At 32.8% G+C, this 25,321-nt stretch overlaps 2 protein-coding genes across 2 annotated transcripts; both read left to right on the forward strand.

Moving 5' to 3' along the window:
* The first annotated feature begins 2,833 nt into the window (after positions 1 to 2,833).
* Positions 2,834 to 8,785, forward strand: LOC134274931 (uncharacterized). Its single transcript, XM_062757175.1, has 8 exons — positions 2,834 to 2,851; positions 5,014 to 5,075; positions 5,389 to 5,636; positions 6,358 to 6,501; positions 6,698 to 6,745; positions 6,877 to 7,033; positions 7,561 to 7,680; positions 8,490 to 8,785. The coding sequence occupies exons 3-8, from the start codon at positions 5,452 to 5,454 to the stop codon at positions 8,520 to 8,522; spliced, it is 687 nt and encodes a 228-aa protein (XP_062613159.1). The 5' UTR covers positions 2,834 to 2,851; positions 5,014 to 5,075; positions 5,389 to 5,451; the 3' UTR covers positions 8,523 to 8,785.
* Positions 8,786 to 20,936: 12,151 nt separating this feature from the next.
* On the forward strand, positions 20,937 to 24,839 carry LOC134274932 (uncharacterized). The gene is made up of 7 exons (XM_062757176.1): positions 20,937 to 21,207; positions 21,525 to 21,787; positions 22,061 to 22,204; positions 22,384 to 22,431; positions 22,561 to 22,717; positions 23,067 to 23,186; positions 23,804 to 24,839. The coding sequence occupies exons 2-7, from the start codon at positions 21,603 to 21,605 to the stop codon at positions 23,834 to 23,836; spliced, it is 687 nt and encodes a 228-aa protein (XP_062613160.1). The 5' UTR covers positions 20,937 to 21,207; positions 21,525 to 21,602; the 3' UTR covers positions 23,837 to 24,839.
* The last annotated feature ends 482 nt before the right edge of the window (positions 24,840 to 25,321 follow it).

Raw genomic sequence — 25,321 nt, forward strand, 5'->3', positions numbered from 1 at the left:
CCGTAACTGACTGCTCTAATAGAATTATGTAGAAAATAAAGTATTTTCGTGGAATTCAATTTGCATGAAAAGTATTCCCGATACCTATGTTAAATTTAACGTTATTTTAAAGAAGAGGCCATGATCATACAAATTACCGTTTTCGGAAAGACTAGGCAATCAGGATACATTTTTTTTTGGTCTGATGTGGAAAAAAGCTCTCATAGTCATGACTGCTTTTCTAAATTTTTTATTGGAAATTACAATGAATTATTTTTTACGTGGCATGTAGTTTTTGCCCGGTCGATCCCTCCATTTGTCTGACTTAGTTTAAGTTTGTCCACAAAACCTAAACTTTACCCATTACTTTTGATTGTTTGGAATGATGACTTTCATATGAAATTTCATAATTGCGTTAGCAAAATACTTAGCAAAATTTTTAACCAACTTTAACCTTGGCCATACATTTTGAATAGTTGGTGCTAAGGATTACACGTTGCATCTGAAATTCTTACTGAAAAGACCTTTCTTTGAGAATAAATATTTTTAACCCTATGACCTTGACTTTGGAATTTTACTCACTTTTAATAAAGATATAAAATGAGCTAAACATAGTTTCACAGTTGATAAACAAGGTTTATCGACTGTAAACTATAGTTTACAAACCGTAAACTATAGTTAACAATTCGTTAACTATAGTTTTCATCTGTAAAACTATATTTAACGGTTGTTAACTATAGTTTACGAATGCTAATTTAAGTTTATCTGTCTTTAATAAAGTGTTAACATTAGATTTTGTTGATAAATGTAAACTATAATTTACAACCGTAAACTATAGTTAAGATTTGTTAATCATAGTTTCACAAATCGAAACTATATTTATCAGTTAACAGTTAACTATAGTTAAGAGTTGTTAATCATAGTTTCACAAATCATGAAACCATATTTATCAGTTAACAGTTAACTATAGTTAAGAGTTGTTAATCATAGTTTCACAAATCGAAACTATATTTATCAGTTAACAGTTATCTATAGTTAAGAGTTGTAACTATAGTTTACAAATCGTGAAACTGTATTTATCAGATAATCTATGCTTTGCAATCGCAAATGATCGTTTTCAGTGTTAAGTATACTTTACGGTTGTGAAACATAGATTATCGCGTTAACTAAGGTTTATAGATGTAAAATATAGATTAACGTTGTTAACTATAGTTTACAGCCCGTAAACTATAGTTCACAACCAATAAACATAGTTTATTAATTGTGAAACTATGATTAGCTCATTTTTGTGAATTTGGCGTGCCATATTTAGTATTCCATAAATCTGATTACTAATAATTGGTGCTAGGCCTTTCATATTATTTCAATGTCTATTTCGTGTGACAATACCTTCCCTTGGGCTCCATTAATTCTCACCATTTGTCCCTGACCTCAGGGTTTGACATGTTTCAAAAAACTTATAATCGATGCCGTAACTTTCCAACAGTTAGTGCTAGGGTTAATTTAAGTTTGTTATTTCACATTTATATTCCTTGAGCAGGCACGTAGCATCGTTTTTGAAAGTGAGAAAATTTAGCATCGTTTTTGAAAGTGAGAATTTTTTTTTTTACTTACCTAAAAAAAGTTGAAAAGCAAAAAAAAAAAAGAAAAAGAAAAAGGAAATTGCCCAAACTCGAAAATCCTATTTCGTGCGGGGGGGGGGGGGGGGGTTTAAAGGCCAACTTTTTTTCAGGGCCAACTTCCTTTAACTTCCAATTTTTTCCTATATTTCCTTCCTATGAATATACAATGGTGAACAGTGGGGGGGGGGGGGGGCAACCACCTTTTCGGTGGACATTTTCTTTAGTAAAGGTAATGTTGGGGAAAAAAGTGAGGAGGCCTGGCCCCCCTGTTGCTACGTGCCTGCTGACACAAGATCGTCAGGTAACATCCTTTTTTATCTTTTGTCTTTCACCTTGGAGTTGCTTTGCATTTGAGAAACTTTAACCTTTGTAAAGCTGCCTTACAGGTGTGTCAATGTTTAACAAACACATTTTGTTCAATATTAAAACATTCACAATGAATCTTCAAATCATTGAGTTGAAAAAAAAATAAATTATGACAACAGAGGATTTGATGTTTTGACTTGATGTATGATTTGAAAGAACATGTTTGAGGTTATCAAGTCAGAAACAAGTTCGAGGTCACTGGACAAAAAACTGTATATTAATTTCTTACTGTCTTTCTACACTGTATACTATTGTGAATCAGAGCCTGTGTTATGCCCTTGTCTCAAGTTCAAAATTGCTACGGATAAGTTGTTTTGACTGGATGTATGGTCAGAGAGAACAGGTGTGAATTTGTTAAGTCAGTTGAAATCCATACAGTATGCTCATAACCAGAGTGTGTCATGGGTTAATGCAAGGTCACGGTAATTATTTGGACACGTTCAGGATCACATTCCTTAATGTCTTTTTACTGGAGAAACATTGTAAGTTATACCACCGTACAAGATTGCTTATTACCTCGGTTTGACCTTGACTCAACATGCCCAAGGTCTTTTCTTCCTGTTCGCAGCTCCTATCCGTTGCTTCGTAACGAGCAGACTCTATATATAGTCTAGCATTCATCTCATGATTCAAATAATAGAAAAAGACACATTTTCTTTTGTTGTTTTTTTTTTTTCAATCAGTGAATGCTCAGATAGACCATAAAGTACATATGTGACCACCCCCACCCACCCCCTTTACCTAACATGAAACTCGGGAAAGTGAATTTTACCGTGTTTCGGTTTTTACACTTCGTGGCGATCGGAATATCCTGTATTTCGCAACCCCCTTTGATACAATAAACAATGCTTTGAGGTTTGAGTGCAGACGTAAAATCTTGTACTGTAAGTAAACAAATTATTCGTCTCTAAGCATGCTAAAATGCAAATTTGATTTAAACCGAATAATTCAGACAGAATTGCGGAATAACCACTTGAAATCATACATTTGTCTTTGATACACATCGAACAATGTGTATGTTCAGTCGTTTTAATTGTTTAGGTAGACAGCATTGGTTGTCACGTCGTGCAATCATTGGTCAGAGTTCAATGACCTTTGTTGATATTACATTTATTTTTTTATTTCCAATGACTTAACAAATTAGTGTACCGAAGTTGTGAATGGGAAAGACAGGGAGATGCACAGGGACTTGAGGCAATCTTAGCAAAATCGAGTATATAAAGAATAATAGGGGAGTTCCCATATCAAATCACCGTCTCAAGCCATGTCCGGAGTCCGCATCTAGCTCTCTCCTATCTGTGGCTGTTTGATCACAAAAAATGTCGTACTCTTGAATATTTGCGCCTCTGTATTGTGACGTCATATTTACCAGGTAGTCAGTTGCAAGTTTGGTCATAAAAAAATGTTAATCTCTGTTGAGATTCTGCTGGGCTAGATATTTGGACTGACACCCGCATTATCTCTGGACAGCTATTAATATTTCATGTCTGGAAATCAAGTCCCAACTTCGGCCAACTATAGCAAGAATAATTCACCTAAGCCACACAGCTGCTCGCTTCAGTTAAGTCATTTGGTTGTTTATTTGACTCTCTATCACTTTTATTTCGACATTGCTTACCTTTTAGGCATGTAAATCCCAACATAAAAATACTCACTGAAATTTCAGTTTTAAATATGGCTCCTGTAACGAAATTGTTTACCTCCTCAAACAAAAGAGTTCGTATAGTCTGTTTTTACCCTTGGTGAATCTGAACCAATGTCTTCTGTGGCTATTGAACATCAATTAATAGGGTAAAAACAGACTATATAAGAACTCTTTTATTTGAGGAGGTAGACAATTTCGTTACAGGAGCCATATTTAAAACTGAAATTTCAGTGAGTATTTTTATGTATAATACTCGGCCAAAGTCAATGGGACTTGATTTCCAGACATGAAATATTAATGGCTGTCCAGAGATTATGTGGGCGTCAGTCCAAATATCTAGCCCAGCAGAATCTCAACAGAGATTAAAAAATTGTATATAAAAATCAATTATTGTTTAATCTAATGTGTTGGTAAGTTTGTGTGGTGGTCAGCCTGGTTTTATTGTTAGACTAGTCGGTAGAGCACCTAGATTCAGGGGGCCCAGGTTCAAATTTCAGTCTGGTCCGCTGTACTTAAATTTCCTATCCCATTACATTTGGCGCTGTGCCATATTCATATGATGAACTAATTTATGGCAAATTTTTAACCAAAAAGCATCTTATATAGAAATTTATCATTTTTTTTCCATTTCTTTGAAATAATACAAAAAAATCATTTAAAAATAACTAAAAGCTAATTTTCGGCCTTTCAATGCTGAAACTACTGGTTTAGGGATGTCTTAAAGATCTTTGAAATACAATTTTTGTGTGGTATTCCTCCTTTTAATTTAAATTTGTAAGATGTATTCTTCTTCCACAATTCTGGTTTTTTACCTGCTTCCCATACCTTCCAGACCAATTAACCCTAGTATCATGCGACTTATTGAGTACATTGTAATATACAACATGACAAAGAAAAGTTAAATTCCGCAAATTTGACATGTGGAAAAATTTATAGATGCAATAAATTTGAACCAAGTATTTAAACACAAGAAGTTATAGATATACATGTATTAAAGTACTCGAAACATTAGAAAATGAACATCCTAGTTTAAATACCCATGTGTACTAGAGTGAATTCATGTATGTAAATATACTGCTACTAGAACTGTACTAGAATTTTACACCTGACTACCTGTATATGTAGAATGATGTATGGTTAAATCTCCTGTTGTATTTCAGAGACATTTGCCTGGTACCTGCACAGAGACATATAAAAAAAAACTGAAACAGTGAAAAATGAATCTGAGATGCATTATTATTTAATTGATTTCTGTGGAAAAAAACAGGATTTTTACTGTTAACGTGATTATTAGACATTGACTGATCTAGGCATTCTACAGAATCTTTTACAAAATGTCCTGTTTATATATATGAAGTGAGAAACCTGTTTATGATTTTATTTTCTTTTTATGAACTGTAGACTACCTATAGTACATATTTGTAAAACTATAAACAAAGGAAAGAAAATGCAGGTTAATTAAGGTAAGAAAACATTGCATGATGTTACAGCATTTGAAATTAATTTCAAGTTGTTTTTTCTTTGCTATCTTGACAGGAAATTATTTTCTTATTTTTACTTTGGTAACAGCTCTAGCAAAATGTAATCAATGATATTGCACAGACAATAGCATTGGATTACTATTTTCTGCTGAATATTCACACTCAAGTCATGTAAAACAGTTATAAATTATTCTCAGGGATCATATTTTCCCTCTAATTAGACATGTTACGTCAGCCATTTTTTTTTCCCATGCACATAAACAAAATAACATTTGAATTTTCATTTTTTTTTCAGCGTTCCTTAAGAGGAGGTAGATAAAAAATTCAAACAGTAATTAGAAATCGTTACTAATTAGCAATGGCAGCAGTGACAACTCAACAACCTCAGGCCTCGGACCAGAGTGGCCCTGATTCTGTGCTGCTTAAGAGTGGCTCTATTACCATTAGACATTTAAGGAACTCAGAGGAGGACTTCAAATTCTTTGCAAGAGTGTTAGTCGAAGCCTTCGAAGGAAAATTTGTTTATGCTACAAGTAAAGGCAGGTATGTATAAATTCTCTAACTATTTACCTGCACAATGGTAATTCACTATATATTCTTAACTGGGGAAATTTTTTAATACTTTGATTTGTTTTAAAAGTTTACTTTAGAACTCTTTGGTACATTTAGAACCATTATAGTACTTTAGTAGAGAGTACTGTCCAACAGCCCTATTTTTTTTTCATAATATCTTTTATTATTAAATACATATTTATACAATTTCATGTATGTGTGATTTCTGTTCATTGAAAAATTACACTCAAACAAGGCGATATAAACTTTTGAATTTTTGGGATATCTGAGGGATAGAAATATTGAGGCTTTAAAAACATCAAGGAAAAATGGATGTCACATCTTGAAACATCTTGAACAAATCCATGAAATTTCAAGATACCAGTGACCTGGATATCAAAGTTTCACTTTAATTTAAATAAATAAAGAAAATTAAGGTTCAAAAACCCGCTGCTCGCTCATATAAAATGTTGCTTGAACCTTAATGATTTTCCAAAAGAAATGTATTTTATACGTATAATACTGACAAGTATAGCATATCTTGCGGGGCAAAATTGGACAAAAAAGACACTTCAACTTGGCAAATCTATAAAGGAATAATAGACATTAAATATTATGTCATAAAGAGTTATCTCTCTTATCAGAGTATCAATGACCCTTAAGGTCAATAATTTGATTTTAAAAGTTGATCTTTCTATTATATTTTACACAGCCTTCCCGACATGGAACAATACATGGTTAACAGACTGAGAGGGCGACCCCCGCAGTATTACGAGAGAAATCTGGTGGGGGAGTATGAAGGGGAAAGGGCATGTGCTTGTGTCCTGGTTTACAATGGAGATAGTGAACTCTTCCCGTAATATTTTTATTTATTCAAATTTCATTCAGTTTTACAAGACATCAGTCTATTCATTATTAAATAGATTATATTATTATTATTTAATATGAATTATTAACAAAGCAAATATAAAATGAATTAAATAAAGAGTTAATGAAGAGGGGAAAAAATTTATAATATGATGTAAAGAAGGTAAAACTTTGTTTTTAAACAGGGAGAGAGAAGAGGACATGCCCCCACTTGGATGTACAGATATTTGCGGGTGAGGACATTTTTTTTTTTGTAATTTCAGGACCCCCTCCCCCTTTTCCCCTCATATTTCACATTCATTACATTTTAGGTGTCCAACAATATTTTTGCATTTAGAATTTAACAGTCAGAATATCATTTTAGGCTTCTGTGTATGGAATGTGCTTTAGGGGGTGAGAAGGTCCCACCAGGAAAATGCTATTTAGATACCATTGGTGTAGATGCCAAATTTCGGGGAAAGGGTATAGGAAAAGTTATGTTAGATGCAGCTGATGCTGATGCCAAGAGAAGAGGATGCAAGGTTTGATGATTTTTGTTTGGATTTTCATAGACAAAAGGTTTAATTCCTTATAAGCAGAATTTTTAGCGAGGATTTAATTTTGGCATTATTAGCAAGAGTGATGAGATTGCTAAAATTGAATATCGCTAAAAATTAATTTCGCTTTCTTTGTAAAAGATTCTTTAGTGAACTTTTTAAAATCGCTAAAATGACATCACTAAAAATACAATACCAATTTTTAAGGATAAATTGCTAAATTTGTGTCTCTTTAAAATTTCCACTAATACGGTATTCAGATTATGAATTTGAAATACAGGAAGTACTGCTGTATATAATTCATAAATTTACTAGTATTTAATTTTTTGACTTTTAGAGTTTTAATAAAAGAATAAATTTTCATAAGTTTCTAAAGCAATTTTCCATTGAAAATATAATAAATTAAAAAAATTCTCAATGTTTGAATTTATTTAAGCAAACATTTATGACGTTATTTGCTTTCACATCCAAGTCAAAATTTTATGATTATTGCACCTTGTTCTTTTTTGCAGTCAATTTACCTTAAGGTAGCCTCTGACAATCGTGCTAAGCACCTTTATGAGAGACATGGATATGTACTCAAGGATAGAACCTCTCGCTGCTGCTGTATGTGGTGTCAGACAGGGATCAAAGTATGTACACTGTATCTATTGATTGATTGATTGTATATTGTTTAACGTCCCTCTCGAGAATTGTTATATCAAACTCAATAGTGCCATATAAAAAATTGAGAATTTTATTATATAGATAATAGAAGGTAAAATTCTTAAAGGAAATGTGGTTAGGACTTGGAAATCACTTTGACATATCTCTGGTATTTGAGTGATCTGTGTTTGAGATTCTAAAGTTTGACTGTAGTATATTTTCATTTGTAAGAGTTTTCCATTAACCCCCTTCCCCGCAGTTACGCATTTTAACGCATATACCGTTTCCTATTTCTAACGCAAAATCACGCATTTACCTTTTCCCCGCAATCACGCATTTTCACGCACTATAAAAAGTTCATTTAATCTTCAATTTATTGCCAAATTCCAACTATTTTATACTTGCTTAAATCTCATAAAATAAGAAAAGTTATTTTCTAATTAAAGTATTACGTCATAACATTATTTACGCTAAACTTTAGAGAAACTTGTACCCCGCTGTAAAGTGCTTGCGGGGAAATGGTAACGTAATATATCTATGACGCGAGGATTCGGTGTTTGTTGCTAAACAATTCAATAAGTTGAAAAGAGTTAAATAACTCTGTTTGAGCAATGTGTATCTATCACAGTATGCTTATATTGTTTTTCATCAGAAATATTTTATTTAAAAAAAACACTGTTACCCCTCTGAATGCTGAAATTACACCATAAGAATCAACATGATTATCATTACTTGAGAAAATGTAAAATTCTCAAAACTTTGACTATGTAGCAGTTATTTCATTTTTATTTTGTAGGAATTTCTAACAGTGGAAAAGTCATTGGAGTGATATTAAAAACTACTAAGAAGACTCTACTGGTGTCAGGAATTATATCTAATTGATTTCATTTGACTAATTATTAGTAGATATATCCTTTTACATATGTATAATACATGTATGTGTCCTTCTCACTTGTGTACAGTTTATATACATGTATTTATATATTGTATATTTATGTATTCATACATTATTTCTTTTTAGTTTTCTGTTACATGTACTGCAGCATATTTTAAATGAAATTATATTTTTAAAACATTTTACTTTTTCAGGCATAATAATTTTTTTTTTATTTTTGAGAGAGTCATAAAAGTACATGTAATTAATATTTACAGTGAAGATGTGTTAGTGTTTGTTTAAATTTAGGGTTTGTCATAATTATATGACTTAGATATATGAGAATTTTTCTCTGTAACATTCTATAGAAAACTATTAACTCAATTTAGAATTTAATTGTTTGTTATATATACAGTGTAGACTATTTACCTAATCAAAATTTCATCTACTCTTTTGTTTCCTTTTAAAAATTAAAATATATGGCTGTATAGATGATCATTTTACCCTTTACTCAGAATATTTGTACTTCATCCGGTGAAATATTTTATTTGATAAGAAGTAAATGTACAAAAATTCTGTTGAACAGAATGCTAGCATGTTAAAAAGTTTTACAGAGATTTTATCTTTTATATTGTCTTTATATATTTTTTCTAACTATACGTGATCACTTTTATAATACTCTGACAATATACATGTTTATAGAGGCCATGGTTGTAGATGTGCTGTGTCTCTAAATGCTCCTCTTAAAATGAAGTAAATATGATTTTACATTTTATTTTTAAATCACTTGTATTGTTTTTCAGTTTCCTATTTGTTTCCATTCTAACGTATGTTACATTCATGTAGAAATTTGCAAAAAGTAATTATATCCTGCAAAATCAAAATGAAAATAAATTAATTAATAAATAAATTAATTAATGATTATTAATTTATTACATTAAGTTCTGATAGCTTCTGAATTGGAGTTTCAATTAAATTTGCTTTTGAACGAAAAAAGGGGGGGGGGGTTACTAGTGTTTAGTGTTTTGTTAGCTGCAGAAGGGTTGCTCTCTGCTTGAGAAAAAATACGGATAGATAAAGCCCATCAGCTTATCCGTCTCAATTTTCTCAAGCAGAGAGCCATGGTCCTAAAGCTAGTGTTTTGCCTTTGACAAAACCTTTCCAAATGCACTATATTTAAAATGATGACCTTAATTTTAAGCTCACCTGAGCCGAAGGCTCAAGTGAGCTTTTCTGATCACATTTTGTCCGGCGTCCGTCTGTCCGTCCGTCTGTCCGTCTGTCCGTCTGTCTAGCTGTCCGTCTGTCTGTCTGTAAACTTTTCACATTTTCGACTTCTTCTCAAGAACCACTGGGCCAATTTCAACCAAACTTGCCACAAAGTATCCTTGGGTGAAGGGGATTCAAGTTTGTTCAAATGAAGGGCCACGCCCTTATTCAAGGGGAGATAATTGGGAATTAATGAAAATTTAGTGGCATATTTTAAAAATCTTCTTCTCAAGAACCACTGTGCCAGGAAAGATGAAACTTATGGGGAAACATCCTCAGGTAGTGTAGATTCAAGTTTGTTCAAATCATGACCCCCGGGGGTAGGGCGGGGCCAAAATGGCCGACCAAAGTTTTACATAGAAATATATAGGAAATATCTTTAAAAATCTTCTTCCCAAGAATGACAAGGCCATAATTCATCATATTTTTATGGAAGCATGCTCAGGTATTGTAGATTCAAGTTTGTTCAAATCATGACCCCCGGGGGTAGGGCGGGGCCAAAATGGCCGACCAAACTTTTACATAGAGATATATAGGAAAATTCTTTAAAAATCTTCTTCTCAAGAATGACAAGACCATAATTCATCATATTTATATGAAAGCATGCTCGGGTATTGTAGATTCAAGTTTGTTCAAATCATGATCCCCGGGGATAGGGCGGGTCCAAAATGGCCGACCAAACTTTTACATAGAGATAGATAGGAAAATTCTTTAAAAATCTTCTTCTCAAGAATGACAAAGCCATAATTCATCATATTTATATGGGAGCATGCTCAGGTAGTGTAGATTCCAGTTTGTTCAAATCATGACTCCCCGGGGGTAGGGCGGGGCCAAAATGGCCGACCAAAGTTTTATATAGAAATATATAGGAACATTCTTAAAAAATCTTCTTCCCAATAATGACAAGACCATAATTCGTAACATTTATATGGAAGCATGCTCAGGTATTGTAGATTCAAGTTTGTTCAAATCATGACCAAAATGGCCGACCAAACTTTTACATAGAGATATATAGGAAAATTCTTTAAAAATCTTCTTCTCAACAATGACAAAGCCATAATTCATCATATTTATATGGGAGCATGCTCAGGTAGTGTAGATTCCAGTTTGTTCAAATCATGACCCCCCGGGGGTAGGGCGGGGCCAAAATGGCCGACCAAAGTTTTACATAGAAATATATAGGAACATTCTTAAAAAATCTTCTTCCCAATAATGACAAGGCCATAATTCGTAACATTTATATGGAAGCATGCTCAGGTATTGTAGATTCAAGTTTGTTCAAATCATGACCCCGGGGGTAGGCCGGGCCAAAATGGCCGACCAAACTTTTACATAGAAATATAGGAAAATTCTTTAAAAATCTTCTTCTCAAGAATGAAAAAGCCATAATTCATCATATTTATATGGAAGCATGTTCAGGTATTGTAGATTCAAGTTTGTTCAAATCATGACCCCCCGGGGGTAGGGCGGGGCCAAAATGGCCAACCAAACTTTTACATAGAAATATATAGGAAAATTCTTTAAAAATCTTCTTCTCAAGAATGAAAAAGCCATAATTCATCATATTTATATGGAAGTATGCTCAAGTAGTGTAGATTCAAATTTGGTCAAATCATGACCCCCAGGGGTAGGGCGGGGCCAAAATGGCCGACCAAAGTTTTTAAAGATACATGTATATATAGGAAAATTCCTTAAAAATCATTTTCTAAGAAATAGCAAATCCATGATTGGTCATGGGACTACTTTTGGATTTAAACTTTACAATAAAAAGCTATTTTCTACTTTTTCCTACCCTTAGTGCTCAGGTGAGCGATGTGGCCCATGGGCCTCTTGTTTTTAATTCAATTTTAACTTTGACCTTTCATTAACCCCACTGGCCAATCTGTTACTGAATAAAAACATTACTGTAGCCCTTTTCACAAAAAATCTTACGACATATCTTTATCTGAAGTGAAAACTTGACGATAAAAGTCGTTCTCACAAAAATTCTTAAGAAAGTCCCAAGTGCAATATCTATCGTGACTTTACGAGAGCTCAAAACCTCTCTTAAGTATTTTCAAACCGATTTTAATGTTAAAATTCAAAAAACACATTAAATAGAACTTGTTAAAGTAACTTCCAATAATATTTTGTATTTTTTCTTACGCTAATTTTGGAAAAATGACATAAAATACACTTCAAAATATTTACGATTTAAGTTTCATGTAAGATTTTCGTACGACCTACTCTACGTCAGACTTGTGATTGTGATGTCACACTTCCAACTTCTTGCTGAAACTTGTTATTTGTTGTCAATAACGTTTGTTTTTTGCTGATAAATGATGAAAACTGAGCTATTTTTTTACTATCATTTACTAATTTAAGGATTATAATGCATATTGAGAATGTTGATAAGGACATAGTCTATCGTAAGTAAATCTTCAGTTCAATCTGCTACGAATGCCTTCGTGAAAAGCACGTACATGTAAGATTTGTCGTAAGAGATTCGTATGTTAAAATCTTAAGCAAAAACTTCAGATTTGAAAGGTCTTGTCACAATGGTTACATGTGAAGTATAAAAGCCTTACTGTTCAATAGTTATGATCAAGGTTAAAGTGTGTGTGTGTGTGTTTTTTTTTTCCAAACTCAAGTGGTAAAATAGCGTGGTACCCAAAATTAAGTCTTGTCACAAGGAATACATCTGTGAAATATTAAAGCCACAGCCCAATCCTACCTAAAGTTATGGGCAAGGTTAAAGTTTTTGCGTACAAACAGACGGACAGCCTGAGGACAAAATATATACATGTACCCCCGAATCTTCGATTACGGGGACACAAAAACTAACGTAAAAAATTGAAAAGACAAAAAAAAACTTGTACAACTTCTTTAAGAACCAAAATTAAAAAAAAAAAAAATTACAAGATGTGTTTGTGAAACACTGATACCCCCGTATGGCAACATAGAGAAGGTTAAACTTTTCTTATATGCAAGTTTAATATACTGGTATCCAAAGTAGGGTATTCTCACTGGATAAATGTCTGGGTATTTACTGTTCAAAAAAATACAACTGTGAAAGATATGAAAGTAGGCCAAGGTTAAATTTTTTTCAGAAGTACGAAAATCTCCAAGGTTTTGCCACAAAGAATACAATTATGTGAAGTATGGAAGCCCAAGCATTAAACCTTCAAAAGTTATGGCCAAGGTTACCAATTTTAAAAAGTACGTCTAATTCTAAGGACAAGGAACAAGGGCATAATTCTTTATATCAAATGAAAGGCTTTGTCACAAGGATTACATATGTGAAATATAATATCACTAGCACTAAGCGTTCAAAAAGTATGGCCAAGGTTAAAGTTTGTTTCATAAGTACGGAAATATCAAACGTCAAAAGGTCAAGGTCATTGGTATCTTATGAAAGATCTTGCCATAAAAAAAACATATATGAAGTATGGACGCCCTAGCCCTAACTCTTCAAAAGTTATGGTCAATGTTACCAATTTTGAAAAGCAGGTCAAACTCCAAGGTAAAGGTCAAAGGGTTAGATTTGGTGGTGCCCAAAGAACGGTCTTGTCACAAGGATGAAATATGTAAAGTATGAATGCGCTAGCCTAAACCCTTTTAAAGATATGGTCAAGGTTTGCTTTTTAAAAGTAGGTCAAACTCCAAGGTCAAGGGGTCAAAGTTCTTGGTATCCAATGAAGGTTCTTCTCACAAGGATTACATATGTGAGGTATGAAAGTCCTATCCCTTACCGTTCAAAAGATATGACCAAGGAAAAAGTTTTTTCACAAGAACAAAAATTTCCAAGGTCAAAGTCGTTGGTATCCAATGAAAGGTCTGTCTACAATATATATATATATATATATATATATATATATATATATATATATATATATATATATATATATATATATATATATATATATATATATGAAGTATAAATGTCCTGGTATTTACTGTTAAAAAAATATGGCAAAGAAAAAGTTTGGAATTTTTTTTTTAAAGTGGGTCAAACTCCAAGGTCGAAAGGTCAAATTTGGTGGTACCAAAAGAAAGGTCTTGTCACATGGAAGACATGTACACATGTGAAATATGAAAGTAATAACTCCACTAAATCAAAATTTATGGGCAAGGTTAAATTTTTTGCAGACAAACAGACAGCTAGACAGAAGGAGAGAGAGAGAGAGAGACAGACAGCTAGACAGACAGACGGACGGACTCGACAAAAACTATATACCCCCGAAACTTTGTTTACAGGGGCATAAAAAAACAAAAAAACAAGCAAATACACAAGAATATAAATATTTTTTTTAAATTTTACTTCCTAAAGTGATGGTGACAGCAAAGTGGATTGTTCAAATCATTATATTCTTTGAATCAATTTAATGTTCTCTTCAAATATCTTAAACAATAAAATAGGAATCCACTAGGTCCAACTTTCATACAATTCATTGACGGGCAAAAAATCGGCTTAATCTACTCAGCAACCCCAACTTTTTCTTCTCCTTTGCCTGCAGGTAAAAAAGAATATAATATAAATGCTATTTTCAAGCGTATAGTTGCAGTAATCATGTGTCATAAACATTATATTACACAGTTGTATGTGAGCGAGGACTCCAGAACATTAAACTGGAAAAAAATGATAGGAATTAAGAGGACGGTTTATCTGTTATTTTCTGTGGTTTGCCACAACACAATAGCCTTCTCCAGCCTGTTGGTACAGGATCGTCCTCCAACAAGTCAAAATTTACATAATACTCGTATATAACAAAAATGTTGGAGTTTCGTTAATTTTTTTTCACTTGTCTATTTCAAAAAGATTAAAAAAAAAACTAAACTATGCAGTTAAAATATCTATACTATAACACCGTGTATATCCCAACATATGGGGTGTATACTATGTTGTACACAGTGTGCATGCTTCCGGAACGAGAGAAAGGGGGTCGAGGTGCGTTCTTTGTCTGTTTTCTCAACTTACGGATATCTTTCGCCAGAAGGCATTTGCGTACGGAAGAAAGCATTATCTAAGGAGTATATGGATACCTATGAATCCACTGGACACCTTCTAGTTTAATCAAACACCTCAACACAAATCCGAGGATCGGAGTATGATAGACGCTACACAGTGTTTATGATCAAATAACAGAACAAAGCTTTGCTTTATCATCAATTTTATACTGCCGTTTAATATACTGAAAGGAAAAAGAAACGCATAATAGCATAAAAGCGAAAAATATTGAATATGTGGCCGAAAATTATGAAAAGTGGTCAGATGTGTATTTTGGCTACTGTGCACTGAAATCGCTGGTCAAAATCGCTCAACCATGAAATGTATGGTGTCACGTAGGGGAAGTGATAAAAAGCCAAATACACGTGCATGTTGATGATGACAATTGTGTGATCACATTTTGTAGTGCCAAGAGATGCATTAGAGTTATAGACATCGTTTTCCGATATTTGCAGCCAGTATAAATTTCTTGCAATCATAGTATGGCTGACGGAAGTTACATTGGGTCTAATAATTGAGTTGCCTAAGTGAATAAAATGGCAACAACATGTTGCTGTGCAGTTTGTTTTTAATTTTTCAACCAAAAAAGTTTTTTCGGTTGTCAGAAAGTAACTTAAAAGGTTTCCAACCAACCATGAGGGTGACGTTGCCGTGTAACAACGTCACATCAAGATAGGGCTTTTCATCATGCTACCCCGGTTATCTTCAAGTCATTGTCACTGAAACCGATATTTTAACGGCATGCAATCCTACTCATCTTTTCACCCTAATACTGACAGAAACTCTCTGCTCTAATTTGATACGCAGGCTTGGCAACTTGACGTCGATTTTACCCTCACACGCGCACGTACGCGCTGTATGCGTATTGTTTTTAGCATGTTCACGCTAAGAAAATGTAACCAGTGTTTGTCGAGACTTTTTTACAAACATCCATGTTTACCAAACCAGCTAGATTCTGTAAATTCTATCCTTAATCGAAAATTCGTATTCGATTGGGCGGGGCGATTTGTTAGCTTTGGAATAATACAGCTAATCTCAGCCGTTAAGACTACCGTCAGAAGGATTTTATGATAATCCTTGAGAAAGATAAATGCTCTGGTAAACTCAATGCTCAAGAAAATCAAGGCTGTTACTGATGCGCAAGGGAGATTATGAGAATTTTTATTTTTAATTTTGGGGGGTATCGACATATCAATTTCAATAACTCAGGAATTATCAATCAAAGTCACACAAGATTTCGGTTACTTGTTGTTTAAAGTTGAATCAAAATGTTTGATAACAATCCTGGAAAACATATTGGAAATAAAAGTTTTAATTTTATTCAAAAGTTTATTATGCGTTTCTTTTTCCTTTCAGTATACATGTCTACAATATAAACGTTTGAACAAATTGTCTGTAAATAAAACCGTTCTTATATAAAGATATTGACGAAAATTCAATGTTGTGTCCGGGGTGTATGCAACAAGGTGTAAGCGGGGTGTATACCCCATATTTTTCTAAGGATTGTTAATGCGAAGTATCAATGGAAATATTATTCACACAGGTTTATAAGCGACAGATAGTGATGATAAAAGACCTTAATAATAATGCTGAACCTTGTCAAATCCCTTTGCTCTCATTTATTTTGGTTCTGTTTGATTTACATTAATCATTCAAATACAGGCTTATAAGCGACAGATAGTGATGATAAAAGACCTTAATACTAATGCTGAACCAAAAAGTTATTTCCATATACTTACTGAAGTATAAAACAAACTAAATTTAAAAAAAAATCAAAAGAATTAAAAAAAAAATAAAAAGAAACGATCATATTTAAAAACTAGAGGTACTGTGAGCAATGAGCTCACTAATAAATGATACCCCCGCCTCTCATATGAATAAAATGGCAGTGTCCATGTTTTGTGCTAGAAAATCCAAAATATATGTCTGATCGAAAAGCAAAATAGGAAGTGCACAATGGCAATATGTAATAAAGATTCTCTGAAAGTTTCATAAAATTTCCTTCAGTGGTATGAGAGGAGTTGCGGATAAGAGATGGGTACCCCAAAGCGTAACAGACGGACGTACAGCTAGACGGACGGGCGGACGGAAATACCGATTACTATATTACCTCCCACTTTTCAAGCAGGGTGTATGATAATAAGCGCTAGGTGTGCAAGGAGCGATTGTTATCTGAATTAATCTACATTGTAGGATGGCGCAATGGTCTAAATCTACGTAAATCATAAAAATTTTTGCCTTCCCCCAACCCTGCATTTAGGACACTATGCCCTTCAGCTCGTTTGACACAAATGCAATCTAAACATTTCGCCTGTTAAAAATAATAGAAACACTACATGAATGGTGTATTATGAATAAATATTTTTGTTTCTGCAACATTTATGTTATTAATACATGTATTCTTAAGCATTTATGACAGTGACGTAGAATTTTTTTTTTTTGAAAAGGGGGGGGGGTTACCTGAAAAAAAAACTGGACATAAGTTGACTAGCTATAAAAAAGGGGGAGACTTATCGAAACTCAAAACTCCTATTTCAGATGGTATTGAAGGTCCCATCTTTTTTCAGTACCGATTCTCTTTTTTTCTTACTTAAACATACTACATAACCATTATTTGACTATATGCTGCAACAAAAAGGGGCAAACTTTTTTTTCTGAAAAGATTTCATATTTTACAAATCACAATATGAACATGTAAAGCCGGCTTTAAAAAAAGCACAGTTGTAATAAGGGACGACAATTTCTGAGGACATGCACAATTTGAATATAAAAAATGTTTTGGGTACAATTACAAATATAACTTTGACCTTTATTAATATCAATAAATGTTCACCCCTCCTCTAATTTATTATCGCATAGTACATACACGTAATAAAGTTACCCCCCAAAATGACCTAAGACACAAACACACCCTCCCCGGGCCCATACCTAGAAAATATGTACTCAATTCAATACAATACCTCAGTATAAAAAATATTTTTACTGCCAAATGTGGGTGCCTAAGGGCAAAGTACACAGCATATAGATACTACCTGATGGAGAACATTTATTTCTGTGTTTATGACATTACAAAAAGCCCCATTTTTTCAATGTCATTTAAAAATATTTTAAAAAGTTAAACAGAAATTATGAGAAAATGTTAACGTTCAAAATGATGCATATGTGAAGTATTTATTAAGTAAATATCTGAATAAGGCGCCTTTAGATCGAAAGAAGGGATGGATTATTGGTCATCACATCAAACAATTAAACAAAGTATCCTGTACATATACTTCCATATGCATGCAAAGCCAAAAGTGCGATGAACGTACGCGTGTATCAATTATTTCCAGTAAATCGAATTCATGAACCTGAAGTTGTGCTCTTCTGGTGAATAATTTTAAAAAATTAATAGAACTTTCATAAAAGTCAATTGTTAAGTAAAAGTTTTAATGATATTTCAGACAATGATACTATAGAGTAAAAAGAAAGGGGTATACACCCCGCGTACACCATGTTGCATACACCCCGGACACAACATTGATTTTTCGTCAATATCTTTTGTACGAACTGTTTTATTTATAGACAATTTGTTCAAACGTTTATATTGTAGACATGTATTAAACGACAGTATAAAATTGATGATAATGCAAAGCTTTGTTCTGTTCTTTGATCATAAACACAGTGTAGCGTCTATCATGCTCCGATCCTCGGAATAGTGTTGAGGTGTTTGATGAAACTAGAAGGTGTCCAGTGGATTCATAGGTATCCATATACTCCTTAGATAATGCTTTCTTCCGTAGGCACATGCTTTCTGGCGAAAAATATCCGTAGGTTGAGAAAACGGACAAAGAACGTACCTCGACCCCCTTTCTCTCGCTTCGGAAGCATACACCCCGCGAACAACATATATAGTATACACCCCGCATGTTGGGATATACACGGTGTATAAGATCAAAACTTTTCATGATTTTGTAACATGCGTAGTATGTTCAACAACACTTTTAAGGATTTCCATCCTTAATAGGATCAAATTCTCTCCCCTTAAATGCCCATCAAGTACATAATGCTCTAATATCACATTAAAGAATTTTATCACGTTTATTATACCCCCCGCTTGAAAGGCGGGAGGGTATATAGTAATCGTTAATTCTGTCCGTCCGTCCCTCCGTCCGTCTGTTACGCTTTTGGGTAGCCATCTCTTATCCGCAACTCCTCTCATACCAATGAATGAAATTTGATGAAACTTTCACAGAATCTTTATTACATATTGTAATTGCCATTGTGTACCTCCTATTTTACTTTTTGATTCGACACATATTTTTGGTTTCCCGGCCACAGCAAAACATGGACTATGCCATTATAACTATATGGAGGCGGGGGGTATCATTTAGTGAGCTCATCGCATTACCTCTAGTTATAGGAAAGTTTCAAAAATTTAATGAACTAAGCAGTAGTTAATTAACAAGGATTGTATTGAAATCTATGGGGAAAAGCGAATCTGCTGCTATTAATTAGAAATATAGAATACCTTAAAAACTTAGATTCTCATTGGTTAAGAAATTAATAACATCAGGAATTTTAAGTTGTTGACAACGATGAGACAACTAAATTAAGCTCCACTTCTTTGCTGGAAGAGACAATTTTATTGCTTTTTCGATACACTAGTTGACATTTGCCTGAATTTTTATCCCCTGTATATTTCAACAGTGAATGAAAACTGTGTAAAGAGCCATAGCTGCCTTACCGACGTCTCGGCCTACACAAGTATTTAAAAGGAAATCACCTGTTTCTATTTATAGATACATGAATCAAGATCAAACTACATGTTTGTTATCATTTATGGCCCAGTGTTATATTTTCATATTTGCAAGTTTACTACATGACAATCATTTTAATAGTTCAACACTCTTATTCTAAACAAGACTTTTAGAAAATCTTAAAAATAAATCAAAATAGCAGCTACGACTTAGGGTCATTAAAATAGTTTAAGACTGCTTTTCCCGAGATGCTTTCAAGGTGAAATGTTGTTTAATGTATCTTTTACATTATTTATACACGTATTATAAAATAAAATAAAAAAAGAAAACTTAGGAAAAATGCATAGAGAGAAAAAAATTGCATAGATAAAAAAACTGAGAGACTCGAACTCACGATCATTATGTCTTCAATCCAGCAATTATACCACTACGCCACGAAGTCATTGTCATTCGACAGACAAATCTAAGACAGATTGTTGAATCTTAAAATAATTTTGAGAAGAAAAATTATACCGTATTTTCAACATTTTCAATATGAAGACCACCTTTAACCAAAATTGAACTGCAGTCATATCCAAATAAAATTATTCAGAAGTTGTTTTTCTAGTTAAGGGTGGTCTTTAGCTACAGTTTGTCATTGTTCAGGGGGGTACCTCAGTATTTACTATATTCTCTATATAAACTAAATGATTTTTATATCTGTCATATGACGGAACTATTAATATTTAAATATTATTTTTGTGTGATTTGCTTTAAGGCATATATTAACTAACATTGTATGACAAAATTTTGGTTAAAGAATGTATTTAAAAAATCACTAATAGAGTAGGCGAAAGTGACTATCAAATGCGCTATGGCTCTTTTAGATGTTAATTTAATGTAACATCGAGAATGACACGCCTTACGGAAAGTCCAAGCTTACGTGGGAATTGTCCTAATTTGTATGATCTGTATTCTTCCTGTACAATTCTGGTTTTTGACTTGCATCCCATATCTTCTAGACCAACCCTAGTACATGTATCATGGGACTTATTGAGTACATTGTAATATTCAACATGACAAAGAAAAGTTTCCGCAAACTTAACGTGTTGAAAAATTTATAGATGCAATAAATTTGAAACAAGTATTTAAATACAAGAAGTTAGATATGTAAAAGTACTTGAAACATTAGAAAATGAACATCCTAGTTTAAATCCCCTTGTGTACTAGATCAATGAAATGTCATGTGAATTCATGAATGATAACAATATTGCTAGAACTGTACTAGAATTTTACACCTGAATAAAGGACTATATATAGAATGATGTATGGTTAAATCTCCTTTAGTATTTCGGAGACATTAATCTAGTACCTGCATGCAGTCTTATAAAAAACAAAATTAGAACTGAAACAGTGAAAAATGGATTTAAGATGCATTATTTATTGATTTCTGTGGAAAAAAAACCCAGGATTTTTACTGTTTAAGTGTTTAGGAGACATTGACTGATCTACAGACTGTAGACATTCTTCAGACCTTTTACAAAATGTACTGTTAATGAAAAAAGAAACCTATCTTTTTTGTTTCAATAATTGCAGACAACCTATAGTACATATTTGTAATACCTAAAGCGAAGGAGAGACCTAAAGAGAATGCAGGTAAATTAAGGTAAGAAAAAATTGCATGATGTTACTGTCCCAGCATTTGAAATTAATTTGTTGTTTTTTTCTTTGCTAGCCTGACAGGAAATTGTTATTTTCTTATTTTTGCTTTGGAAACAGCTCTAGCAAAATGTAATCAATGATATTGCGCAGACGATAGCATTGGATTACTATTTTCTGCAGAATATTCACACTTAAGTCATGTAAAACAGTTATAAATTATTCTCAGGGATCATATTTTCCCTCTAATTAGACATGTTATGTCAGCCATTTTTTCCCATGCACCTAAACAAAATAAAATTTTCATTTTCATTTTTTTTTCAGTGTTCCTTAAGAGGAGGTAGATAAAAAAAATTGAAACAGTGATTACGAATCATTAATTAAAGAAATCGTTAATTAATAATGGCAGCAGTGACAACTCAACAACCACAGGCCTCAGACCTGAGTGGCCCTGATTCTGTGCTGCTTAAGAGTGGCCCTGTTACTATAAGACGTTTAAGGAACTCAGAGGAGGACTTCAAATTCTTTGCAAGAGTGTTAGTCGAAGCCTTTGAAGGAAAATTTGTCTATGCTACAAGTAAAGGCAGGTATGTATAAATTCTCTATTTACCTGTAAAATGGTAATTCACTATTGTTACCTGGGAAAATTTTTTTACTACTTTGATTTTGTTTTAAAACTTTACATTAGAACTCCTCAGTACATGGGCCTATTTTTTGAAAATACCCTTTGTTTATTAAATACCTATTTCTACATTTCTTGTATGTGTGATTTCTGTTCATTGAAAAATTAACTTAATTTTAGAAAATTAAGATTAGTAATTTGTTTTTTTTAATTAATCTTTCTATTATATTTTACACAGCCTTCCCGACATGGAACAATTCTTGATGAACAGAGTGAGAAATCGACCCCCGGAGTATTACGAGAGAAATCTGGTGGGGGAGTATGAAGGGGAAAGGGCCTGTGCCTGTGTCCTGGTTTACAATGGAGATAGTGAAATCTTCCCGTAATATTTACTATTTAAACAAATTTCATTCAGTTTAACAAGACACCAGTCTAGTCATAAAATAAAAATCATAAATAAGAAGGAAAGTATAAGATGATTTCAAATACAGAATTAATTAAGAGGAGAAAAAAGATATAATATAGTATAAAGATACTAAAGGTTTGTTTGTTTTTAAACAGGGAGAGAGAGGAGGACATGCCCCCACTTGGATGTACAGATATTTGTGGGTGAGGACATTTTTTTTAAATTTCATTACCCCCCTCCTCTTCACTTTTCTTCTTATTTTACATTCATTACACTTTAATAACCAATAATATTGTTTGCATTTAAATCAAACGGTCAGAATATCATTGTAGGCTTGTGTGTATGGATTGTGCTTTAGGGGGTGAGAAGGCCCCACCAGGAAAGTGCTATTTAGATGCCATTGGTGTAGATGCCAAATTTCGAGGAAAGGGTATAGGAAAAGTTATGCTAGACGCAGCTGATGCCGATGCAAGGAGAAGAGGATGCAAGGTATGGTAAATTTGTTTGATTTTTTTTACAGGCAAAAGATTTAACATTCAAATTTGTTTGTTCTACAGGAAGTAATGCTGTATAAATTTTTAAATTTTTCTTAATTTTTGACACTTTCTGAAATTTAATCAAAACATGCATTTCTATAAGTATCTTAAGTATGTTTCAATAAAACAAAATTAAATTAAGAAAAATTACAAACAGATGGTGGTTACATATGCAATTTACATGAGAATTTTCCATATTTTTCCTAATGTTGAAATATATTTGCAAACATGATTAAATAAATAAAGTTATTTCCTCATCCAAGTCAGTTTTTATAATAATTGCACCTTGTTCTTTATTGCAGTCAATTTACCTTAAGGTAGCCTGTGACAATCGGGCTAAGCACCTTTATGAGAGACATGGATATGTGCTCAAGGATAGAACCTCTCGCTGCTGCTGTATGTGGTGTCAAACAGGGATCAAAGTATGTACAGTGTATCTACAGTCTAACCTTGTTATATCAAACTGATAATAGAAGGCAAAATTCCTTGCTTGTCGTAAAAGGCGACTAAATGGGGTGGTCCTTCGGATGAGACCGTATAAACCGAGGCCCCGTGTCACAGCAGGTGTGGCACGATAAAGATCCCTCCCTGCTCAAAGGCCGTAAGTGCCGAGCATAGGCCCAAATTTGCAGCCCTTCACCGGCAATGGTGACGTCTCCAAATCAGTGAAATATTCTGGAGAGGGACGTTAAACAGTATACAATCAATCAACTTAAAGAAAATATGGTTAGGACTTGCAAATCACTTTGACATATCCGTGGTATTTGAGTGATCAGTATCTGAGATACTAAAGTTTGACTGTAGTATCTTTTCATTTGTAAAAGTTTTCTATTAAACATCTCTGTTTGAGCAATGTGTATCTATCACAGTATGCTTAATATGTTGTTTAACATCAGAAATATTTTGTTTAAAAAAACACTGTTACCCCTCTGAATGCTGAAATGACACCATAACAATCAAAATGATTATTATTACTTGAGAAAACGTAAAATTCTCAGAACTTTGACTATGTTGCAGTTATTTTATTATTATTTTGTAGGAATTTCTAACAGTGGAAAAGTCATTGGATTGATATTAAAAACTACTTGGAAGACTCTACTGGTGTCAGGAATTATATCTAATTGATTTCAGTTGACTAATTATTAGTAGATATATCCTTTTACATGTGTATAATATGTGTCCTCGTCACTTGTGTACAGTTTATATATTTATATATTCTATTATTTTGTATTCATACATGAATTTGTTTTATGTCATATCCATTATTTTTTTTTTTTTAGTTTTCTGTTACTGCAACATATTTTTAATGTGGTTATGTTTCTTTTTTTACATTTTACTTTTTTAGGCATAATATATTTTTTTTAATTTTTGAGAGAGTCGTAAAAGTACATGTAATTAATATGTAGAGTGAAGATGTGTATGTTAAAATTTAGGGTTGTCATGATTATACGACTTAGATATATGAGATTTTTTCTCTGTAACTTTCTATAGAAAACTATTGACTCAATTGAGAATTTAATTGTTTGCTATATATAGACTATTAACCTAATCAAAATTTCATCTACTCTTTTGTTTCCTTTTAAAAATCTAAATACATGGCTGTATAGATGATCATTTTACCCTTTATTGGAATATTGTTCTTCATCCGGTGAAATACACATGTATTTTATTTGGAATATTGTACTTCATTCGGTTAAATATTTTATTTGATAAGAAGTAAATGTACAAAAATTCTGTTGAACAGATTGCTAGCATGTTAAAAAGCTTTACGAAGATTTTAGCTTTTATATTGTCTTTATGTATTTTTTTTTCTAACTATACTTGATCACTTTTACAATACTCTGACAATATACATGTTCATAGAGGCCATGGTTGTAGATGTGCTGTTTTTTCTGATACACATTTCTCTACATGTTTCTCTAAATGCTCCTTTTAAAATGAAGTAAAAATGATTTTTATTTTGAGAGTTATTTTTAAATTACTTGTATTGTTTGCAGTTTCCTATTTGCTTCCATTCTAACGTATGTTACATTCATGTAGAAATATGCAAAAAGTAATTATAGCCTGCAAAATCAAAACGAAAATAAATAGATAAATTAATTAAATATTATTACATTAAGCTCTGATTGCTCCTGAATTGGAGTTTCAATTACATTTTGCTTTTGAACGAAAAAAAAGGGGGGTTACTAGTGTTTAGTGTTTTGTTAGCTGCAGAAGGGTTGCTCTCTGCTTGAGAAAATTTGAACAGATTAAGCCCATCAGCTTATCTGTCTCAATTTTCTCAAGCAGTAATTGTGAAAAAATATGACGAGGGGGGTTTGAAAATGTTAAATCTGACATCTTTCATAGCCTCCATGAAATTATTCTGGATAAGACATCTAATCTTTACAAAAATAGGGTTGGAAGACCTCATTCCTAAATTTAATTTGAACAAATTTATAAGTTGTGGAATTGAATATACTGCAACTTTTTTAAAAACATTAAAAAATAAATTTTGGATAGATGTTTTTAAGTCCTGGATAATGTTACAAAATCTTGAGAAAAAGTTTGATGTTGC

Source organism: Saccostrea cucullata, unplaced genomic scaffold (assembly GCF_032062105.1).
Source record: "Saccostrea cucullata isolate Sc308-1 unplaced genomic scaffold, CSIRO_AGI_Scuc_v1 ctg816, whole genome shotgun sequence".
In the NCBI taxonomy this organism is placed as follows: domain Eukaryota; kingdom Metazoa; phylum Mollusca; class Bivalvia; order Ostreida; family Ostreidae; genus Saccostrea; species Saccostrea cuccullata.

Bases quoted from the DNA above. Each gene is read 5' to 3' on its own strand.
- LOC134274931 (XM_062757175.1), top strand. From the start codon at position 5,452: ATGGCAGCAGTGACAACTCAACAACCTCAGGCCTCGGACCAGAGTGGC. The intron at 6,502-6,697 runs GTAATATTTTTA...GTTTTTAAACAG, and splicing joins GGAGATAGTGAACTCTTCCC to GGAGAGAGAAGAGGACATGC. The intron at 7,681-8,489 runs GTATGTACACTG...TTTATTTTGTAG, and splicing joins GGTGTCAGACAGGGATCAAA to GAATTTCTAACAGTGGAAAA.
- LOC134274932 (XM_062757176.1), top strand. From the start codon at position 21,603: ATGGCAGCAGTGACAACTCAACAACCACAGGCCTCAGACCTGAGTGGC. The intron at 22,205-22,383 runs GTAATATTTACT...GTTTTTAAACAG, and splicing joins GGAGATAGTGAAATCTTCCC to GGAGAGAGAGGAGGACATGC. The intron at 22,432-22,560 runs GTGAGGACATTT...ATATCATTGTAG, and splicing joins GGATGTACAGATATTTGTGG to GCTTGTGTGTATGGATTGTG.